The sequence below is a fragment of the Mus caroli genome, unplaced genomic scaffold (genome assembly GCF_900094665.2).
Source record: "Mus caroli unplaced genomic scaffold, CAROLI_EIJ_v1.1 scaffold_10302_1, whole genome shotgun sequence".
Taxonomy (NCBI): domain Eukaryota; kingdom Metazoa; phylum Chordata; class Mammalia; order Rodentia; family Muridae; genus Mus; species Mus caroli.
The window spans coordinates 453-9436 of NW_018390817.1; the positions used below are offsets into that span (position 1 = coordinate 453).

The window sequence follows — 8984 nt, forward strand, 5'->3', positions numbered from 1 at the left end:
CTCTTCCAGATTCCAGGATGCCTCCCAGGCTAGAACCCAGACATGTGGGCCGCTGGCCTGCTGCAACAAAGGCAGGAGACAGGGAATCCCAAGCCTATGGAGGGGACCCCAGTGGGTCCTCTACTGAGGAGGTTACCCACCCTACTTGATACCACAGGAGGGAGCACACAGCATACTCACTGAGGTCAGGGCCTCTGACTCTGTCACACTGGCTCAGGAGCTGGGGAGATTCCCATAGCAACAATGGTATGCTAAATGAGCTTCATGGAGGCGTGGGAAAATGACTGTTTGTGGTAGCATAACTCCACAACAGCCTAGAGATATGAAAAAACCATTAATAGATTGGTGGCTAAGATGTCTGCTGAGGCCTGGGCTGATGCTGAGAACTGATAGTCAGACAGACAGACAGACAATATTAGATAGTATTTCAGAATCATAAGAGAAGTATTGCAGAAATACATAAGAGAAATTACCCAAACTGTGAAGGCTTCTTAAACACAATCATCATTGCCAAACATATGATTCTAAACAATCTCTCAACAATTAGACAAACACGTTTGAGCCTATCCTTATGTGAGCAGGGCACATCCCTGTGAGTCCCACTCCCATCTCTGGTTTCTGGGTGCGTTGGGAAAGGACTGTGCCATCCTCCACATGGCATTCCTTAGGAATGTTAAGATATTCACCGAGTTCATCGTAGTCTCCTCACAATCCCCTGCCTGCTCTCTCCCTTCCGTCTCCAGCAGTTTCAGAGTCTCTAAAAGGAGACACCTTTTCCTGTTATTATGGGTGAATAGTTTTCCTTTGAAAGGTAAGATTCCCAAGAGACTAGAGGTAAGGATCAGTGCTATGTCCCAACAAACTAGGACCCCATGCCATGGGCTTGGAGCTGAAGGTCTCCATTCATTGCCTCTCATCCTCCATGTGGTGACTATTGACAAGGTGATGGCTCTGTTTTTGTTTTGTTTTGCTTTGCTTTATAACTGCACAGGCATCTATCATTGTTCAAAAGAAAACGGGAGTCAAGAAACAAAATTTTGGGTTGGACTTGTTATTATGGTTATAGATTAGGTGTTTTTTTTTGAAATTTGAAGATGTTTTTATTTTGGGTTTGAACTTCTGTACATCACTGTATTCCATGAAACCATTAGGTAGGATTGTATTATTCTAAACATCCACACTCAAGTTGGATGCTACTTAGGGAGCCATTCTGTGTGATCATTTTTTTCCCTCAGCCCACTTCCCTTCTAATATATGGAGAAGATTTTCCCCCTTCCCCAGAGATGGATCAGCCAGATGCAACAACCTTACTCAGGAAGAGAAAACTGGACATATGAAATATCACTGACCATGGATAGTTCTCTAAAGTCAATGTTCTTAAATTTATTTCCTACTCTGAGGCAAGAGTGTACAGTAGGTGCTACCTCCTGCACTCTAATCCCAATGAACCCGATACCATCAGTGTGACATGACTGGGTTTCCTGCAATAGACATTACTGCCCCTAATGATGTATGCTGATGTGTTTCCCAGATTCTTAGCTGCCAGGCATGCGTCATTTGTAGCAACAATAAAACTACACCAAGAGCATCTACAGCTAGATTCAGCACACATTTAAGTTTACAATAATCCACTGTAGTTCTCCAAGATGTGAATAGATATCCTGAAAGGAGATATAGCCGAGATCACCTTGTCTGCATTATTCAATAACACGTAGCCACACTGTCCTCTGATAGCTCCATGTATAGCATTGCCCTGGTTTCCTTTTTGGTAAGGAGAGACAGTTGTGAAGTTTTCCACTAGTTTCTATCACAATGTCCCCTCCTGATTCAGCCAACCACTATGGGGATGATACCAGTTGGTGACTATGCCTCTCCTATATCTGTCTTCAGGAATTGGAAAAAGGGACTGTTTGTTTGGAACCCAGTGTGTTTACGACCTCCAAAGCCTGTCCTAAAACTGAGGCTTCACAGAAGGATTTGAGGTCTTTACAAAGTATTATCAGGTCAGATACAATGCCCAGTAATAAAAAATATTGATTTACTTTTCTGTAATTCATATCACTGTGCTTTGACAGACCCTTGTAGTTCCGAGGAAGCAAAGGGAGGAAATACAGAAGGGTAGAGTTGGTGCCAGAACTTTCCTCAATGGTACCCAGTCTCCATCATGCGAAGAGATCTGAGTTGTCAGGTCCAAGAATGGAAAACTAGTTGCGCCTCTATATGGCAGTCAATGAGTCTTTTGTCAGACCTAGATTCTTTCTGTAAAGCTCTATGACTCTAGAACTTTGTTTCCAACTGTGTGATTCATTGAGATGCATAGTTTTTAGTCTGCACAAGTGCTTTTTTGAGTGGCTACATTAATCTAGCTGCATGATATCTTTTTACTTGTAATTTCTTCACAATAATTTATTTTCATCTTTCAGAAAGGAAATAAAAGTTTTCATTATTATGTAGACCAAAGATAAAGTCTAAAGCCCAGAATTTTCTTTGCCTATGGTCTTGAGTACTTAGACACAGTGAGGAAACACTGTACACTCTTATGATCTGTGGTTATAAATACCTGGTCACACAAAGTCTTACCTTGCATTGCAGACACCCATGGATGACATTGTTTAAGTGGCAGGTTTGCTCTTCTACAAGACCTAGAAATAATCTCACCCCTATAACTATGACTTTTTATCACTTACAACAGGATCTGCAAAGCCTTTAAATTACATCTAGATTGGTGAACAAAAACAATCCCCAGTTCTTCCTTACATTGAGGATCTCTGTTCTATAAGGTCCAGCCATGAGGGAAAGCATGTATGAGCAATTCAACACATGGGATCAGTTCTAAGGTCAGTCCCGATGAGCTTGTGGACAGGTGAGCTGACTCTATTGGGCCTTCGTGTTTGCTTTCTCTTGCTTTGTCTTGGCAATCAAGAAAAGCAGCCTTCCACAGAGAAAGGTTATTAGAGGGGAATTTGGTAGTTACTCTTTTGAGACCAAATTCTGATATTTCAGTGGCTGTGACACTCCGGAAAGGCTTGGTTTCCTCAACTGTAAAATAGAACCAGCAATAGCCAGGGATGGCGGGGTCTTAAGAAAGTAAAGACCAGAAAAGTGACAATATGTCAGTTATTCTAAAATGCACAGAATTCCAAATTGTTATTATTTAAGCAGGAATAATTTTTTAAACCAATGGTACATTTCTGTGTAACTGTGAGCCATGCTTAATTTCCAGTGACACATGAAAAGATGAAAGCTCCAAGTCTCAATACTGATCTGTACACATTTGATATTGTTCTCAGGCAAGGAGACTCTCCACATATAACTAGCAATCCTGAGATCCTCTGTGGAACACAGAGGGGGTACTTTAAACATTCCATTGTGTTTTCTTTTCATCCCCCTGGAATGAAAAGAATAAGTTATAGAAACCAACTTAAATGTATGATCTTCCTGTTCTGTAATGTCCTGAAAGTCCATTGAGTTCTCCCTAAATGTGTATCGCAACATCTATCAAAGGGGCTGTTAATATGACTAAATCAGAACATGCATTTACAGCAGCTGTTCTCAACCTGTGGGTCATGACCCCTTTAGGGGTCAAATATCAGATATTCTGCATATCACATATTTTACATCACAATTCACAACAGTAACAGTATTATAGATATGAAATAGCAATGAAATAATTTTATGGCTGGGGTCACCACAATGTGGGAACTGAATTAAAGGCTCACACCATTAGGAAAGTTGAACACCACTGATTTAATTAAGGTGTTGGTTATGCCTCATATGCTGTGTATTCAATATGCTTCAAATCTTTCTTCTCTCACAGCCATTCTATCATCTCTGATTTATTTGAATAAAGATGAGATGCCCTCACACTGGTTAACACAAACAAGAACCTTCAGGCTAAAGCAGCCCACCACCAGTTTTTGTAAATAAAATGTACTTCCTCTCACCCATATGTTCACAAACCACAGACACCTGTGTTACAGGAACGGAGTTGAGTCTTTACACATATGCAGCATGGGTCTATAAGCTGACAATAATACCTGGATGCTTTCAAGAACAGTTCTATGATCCCTGATCAAGGTTGCCCTCCCTTTGTGTTGCTCTCCTTCCTCCTGGGAGCCACTTTGAATGGTGCAGTCACCACCTCATCATGGGATCCAGGAGTCTCATGATCAGGCCACAGATTCAACACCATCACAAAGCAGAGTTGTGAGAATTTTTGATAAAAAAAAATAAACCTTGACCAAGGCAGACCTGTGGTTCCCAGCCCTGCCTTTCTCCCACGTTGGAGCTATAAAAGCAGGAACCAGGACAAGAACACACCAAAATCTCTCTCCAGGCTGCGACTGACACTGGCAAGATGCAGGCCTTACTATTCCTGATGGCACTTCTCTTGCCTTCTGGGGCTGGAGCTGGTGAGTTTGTCTTCATCTCCCTAACCTCTGAGTTTTCAGAAACCGACCTTAATATCTTATCTTTGGTAACAGAGACCCTAACATGAGGTAGGATCTTAACCTAACATAGTCCAGGGGAAATCTGTAGGTCAAGGAAGAATGAAAAACTAATTCCCCTTCATCAAATTACTCTCTGTTCTGATGGGCAGCTCTTCTGTGGCCTTCCCTTAGTGTTGAGGAAGACAGGATGAGGGTGTGGAGAAACGCCTAATGGAATGGAAACCCAGAAATATGAATGGGCATTGTGTTCTGAATGAAGGATGATGGTGGACAGGGAGGACTGGGGAGGAAAGATCAACAGGAGAGAAAAAAACCAAAGGACATGTGGAGGAGCCTGAGCCCCATGTGAGGTGGGGTGAGCTTGGAGCAGTTGCTGGGCCTTAGCCCTATCTTTCCCTGACAGTGCTGTGTTGGGGTGTTCCACAAGTTTGTGACTAGGGACTGGGGGTTCTGTGTTTCAGAGGAGATTATTGGTGGTGTTGAGTGTGAACCACACTCCCGACCTTACATGGCCTATGTGAATACCTTCAGTAAGAAAGGTTATGTGGCAATCTGTGGTGGGTTTCTCATAACGCCCCAATTTGTGATGACTGCTGCACACTGCAGAGGAAGGTAAGAGGCTTCTCTTCCTGTGAGGAAATGCAGGAGCCAGAGTCCCAGAGCAGCAGAGGCCTGAGGAAGTTTCAAGATGGGCTCTCCTTACACAGAGAGGAAAAGGGAGCACAGGGCCACACACTGGGCCATCTCATGTGTGGTGTTCATTTTCAGAGGTCAGAGCTTTACCAGGGCTCTAGTCAGGAGGAAAACTACAGCTCTGGCTTGTCCTGGTGTCAGCAGAGCTCAGACAAAGGCTGGAGTGTAAGTCAATGCAGAGTGCCCATCAGCCATGGCCAAACCATGGTTTCAATCCAAGTACTGGGGGTTGGGAGTGGGGAGAATTTTCTGTCCTGTGTTTCCCTGAGCCACGTCCTTCTGGCAAGGCTGTGGTCCTGGGAGCTCCATCTCAAGACTCTCTAGGGGCTCTGCCCTGGGATAGAGAAGAAAGACGCTGGTGCCCCTCTCATTGGAAGGAATCCTACCCCCAAGACCAACTCTTTTCACTGCTGCGTTTCTCTTTCAACAGAAGAATGACTGTCACCCTTGGAGCTCATAATGTGAGAAAGAGAGAATGCACACAGCAGAAGATAAAAGTTGAAAAATACATCTTGCCTCCAAATTACAATGTATCTTCCAAGTCCAATGACATCGTACTACTGAAGGTGCCCTTATTTCTCTTACCCATCTCAAGTCTTCCATCCTTAACTCTCCACCTGGCTCAGACCTTCTAAATTCTCTCTTGTCCATTTCCTTAGAACTTAACCTCTGAATTCTATGTTGTTGCTGCCCCAATGGGAAAGAACCCATGGCCAAGCATCCTTTTTTGGTTTGACTTCTTTTCTCTCTTCCTTCATCAGCTTAAAAAGCAAGCTAACTTGACTTCTGCTGTGGATGTAGTTCCCCTGCCTGGCCACTCTGATTTTGCCAAGCCTGGGACGATGTGCTGGGCAGCTGGTTGGGGGCGAACTGGAGTGAAAAAACGTATCTCACGTACCCTGAGAGAGGTAGAACTGAGAATCATGGGGAAAAAGGCCTGTAAAGCATATAGGCGTTACAAGGATAGCCTCCAGATCTGCGTGGGCAGTCCCAGAAAACTGGCATCAGTATACATGGTGAGTACACACCTGCTTTTCCTCCCTTCATCAGGCAACAGCATCAGAGGAGGAAGTGTGCCGAGCATTTCTCCATGGCAGTAACCAATGCCTGTGTTCTTAGGCTGCTATCCCTTAGGGAACTGAAATTATCCCTCTTGTTCCCATCTGCCTATGCCAAAGCCCTTCCTTAGCCTTCCCATGAAGCTCCAGAATAGAAATGAAGGGAACAAGGGAAACAGTCTCAACACTGGGACCAAGCTAGAGGGAGCAAAATCAATCATTAAATTCCTAACTTAAAACCCGAAGGGAGCCTGGAACCCTTACTACCCTATGGAGTTAGCTATGATTGGGGGGGGGGTCTGTAGTTGGGGGAAGGTGATCTATGCTCATAGTCTGATTTTTCTCACCTACAGGGAGACTCTGGAGGACCTCTAGTGTGTGCTGGGGTGGCCCATGGTATTGTATCTTATGGACGCGGAGATGCAAAGCCCCCTGCAGTCTTCACTCGAATTTCCCCACATGTGTCCTGGATTAACAGAGTCATAAAGGGCAAGTAGTGAAAAGCCTGACCTGTGTGTGTCAGAGTCTTCAAGCCAGAGCTCTTCTGATAACCCTTGGGTTCAACAAAGCATGTGTCCATCCTGTCACCTGCTACCCTCAGCATGTCCCCCGCCTGACCCCAGTCTGCTTCCAGCGTGTCCCCAAGATGATCTGAAAAATAAAGTCTGAGATGATGGACTGTTCCCTGTAATGCACCTCAGTAAAGACCTAACCTTCAGCAGCTGTGTGACTCCACTCTCGGCTCTAAACACTCAGCCCCTCTCTATGCTCAATGAAGAATTGACTTGAGCTACTATCTTGTCATGTTTGCAATCTCAGCTACTGGCATAGGGTGTGACACTGTGGATTACTGAATATTAATTAACATGTATGGCTGTGGACAGTAAGATTTCACATCCAGGGTAATGTGCACTGTTCTATTCTTCCCTCCACTGTCCTGTCTTCTCATCTTCTCCCTCCTCGTCTCTCAGCTCTTCTGCCCACAAACCCCATGCCTTAGTCACTCATCTTTCCACACATCATAGCAGACTCCATGCCTAGGTCAGACATGGCTGCTGATCCTTGTGTCCTCACCACCTACCCTGCCATCACCATCCTCTCAGTATTGCACCTGCAGCTAGAGCAGAGCCTGNCCTCAGAGGGTCATGGAACATGACTGTGGCTGCAGCAGTCACAACAGGAGAGCATCAGAACTTTCTGGAACCAAATACAGGGCAGAACTAGCCCTGATGGGAAGAGACCATCTAGTACTTAGCATGTACTAGTACTTGGCATGGTGGCTCTAGACCTGCATCTGAGCCACACCCATTCAACTGTCATCTTCCTCAAAGATCCAGGCTTTCAGAAGGATGCCTGAGTTAGGCNAACTTCTAAGTGGCCTGCTCTCCTCTTACAAGCCAAAGCCCCCATTGTCCTTAGTCAAGGGAAACAAGGCTTTTACTACAGGGTTCTGTGGATTCTGAAGGGGAAAAGACCACACATGAGGTCTGCTGTGCCCTAAAGAGGCTTAATATGATGGGCAACGTCCTCTGGCTACTACTATACAATAAAAACTGCTGCCATGACCAGCCCCAGACTCAGCACCTTAGCCCTCCCCACAGCCTGCAAGACTCATGTCTGGGTTTCCAATATTAGTGCTGTTCAGCACAGAATGTAATGTAAAGATAGCTATCAAATACATGACTGACTATAAGTTCAGTTCTAACTCTATGGGGGCAGGGAGCAAATATGGTTTTATACAACCTAAAAGAATCCTTCAACTATAGAGAATCCATGTTGGATTAGGGTTACATGTGTGACTATTTATGGTTTCTAACTGTTGTTCTTACCTGTGTAACTAAATGGGTCTTTTGTCACCTTGACTTAGATTGGTGTGATTTGGGCACAGTCTCACTGTGTAGTTCAGACTGACTTTCAACTCATGATCCTTCTGCCTCAGCCTCCTTAGTGCTGGGACCCCAAGCACACTCCACCACCCCCGGCTTACACAAAAGTCTCAAAATTTGAAACACAAAGCAAAGACTGTAGCTGTGTCTTTTCTAAGCAGATGGGAATACTCACTAACCTGCAGCTGAGGGCACACGGCCTCTTTCCCCACAGTCTAAGAAAGTCATGTACTTGGGACAGTCTTCCTCCCTGAAGATGGGCAACTGGAGGTGAAGTGAGAGTGATTGCCCCACCCTGCAGCCTGGCCCACAGTAATAGGGGAGCAGGTGGAGACTACTGAGAGCTGGGCTGAGGGCACAGGCTGAATGGCTTCCAGAAAGGTCACCTGTACAGAGCAAACCCCAACACATGGTCCCCTGGTGCCAAAGGAGCAGTTGGTGACCAAAGGCTCCAAAATCAAGACAAGAGCCTGATCCCCACCACAGTGCTCATTCTTATGCATGTGTTGGATTATGAATTATGGATTGTGCACAGGAGGAGATGGCCCAGTGCATTTTGGGAACAAGAGAACAGCCATGGTCTCTCAAAGTCAGCAAAGGAAACACAGAGAGAAGAAGATTTCCCCCAGGTGGGTACAGTAGCAGTGTTGGGCAGCCTAGCTTAATAAAACCTCCCAGTGCACTGTTAGCTGCAGATACACACTGAGGGTGTCCATAGGGAAGATCAGCTCAGCCTACAGTAGCTGAAGAAAGCATCCAGGAGGTCAGCAGGTGCTCACCCAAGCTTTGCAAAAGTGGAAACAAACCCAGAAGTCAGAGACTATGGGTCAGTCTTTAGACCAAAGCAATTGCAGTTGAGAGGAATGTGCAGGTCAAAGCCCTAAACAATGACTGAA

At 45.0% G+C, this 8984-nt stretch overlaps 1 protein-coding gene across 2 annotated transcripts; it reads left to right on the forward strand.

Annotated features, from left to right (window-relative positions):
- Window positions 1-1104: 1104 nt before the first annotated feature.
- LOC110288845 (mast cell protease-like protein) lies at window positions 1105-6893 on the forward strand. Of its 2 annotated transcripts, XM_021155079.2 has the most exons (5): window positions 3135-4412; window positions 4913-5063; window positions 5575-5710; window positions 5906-6160; window positions 6556-6893. In XM_021155079.2, exons 1-5 carry the CDS (start codon window positions 4358-4360, stop codon window positions 6697-6699), a joined length of 741 nt encoding a protein of 246 aa, XP_021010738.1. In that variant the 5' UTR covers window positions 3135-4357; the 3' UTR covers window positions 6700-6893. The 2 variants fall into 2 exon arrangements, with proteins under 2 accessions (XP_021010739.1, XP_021010738.1); XM_021155080.1 differs by lacking the exons at window positions 3135-4412; window positions 4913-5063 and adding an exon at window positions 1105-1109.
- Window positions 6894-8984: the final 2091 nt, after the last annotated feature.

Bases quoted from the DNA above. Each gene is read 5' to 3' on its own strand.
- LOC110288845 (XM_021155079.2), top strand. From the start codon at position 4,358: ATGCAGGCCTTACTATTCCTGATGGCACTTCTCTTGCCTTCTGGGGCT. The intron at 4,413-4,912 runs GTGAGTTTGTCT...TCTGTGTTTCAG, and splicing joins GCCTTCTGGGGCTGGAGCTG to AGGAGATTATTGGTGGTGTT. The intron at 5,711-5,905 runs GTGCCCTTATTT...TTCCTTCATCAG, and splicing joins ATGACATCGTACTACTGAAG to CTTAAAAAGCAAGCTAACTT.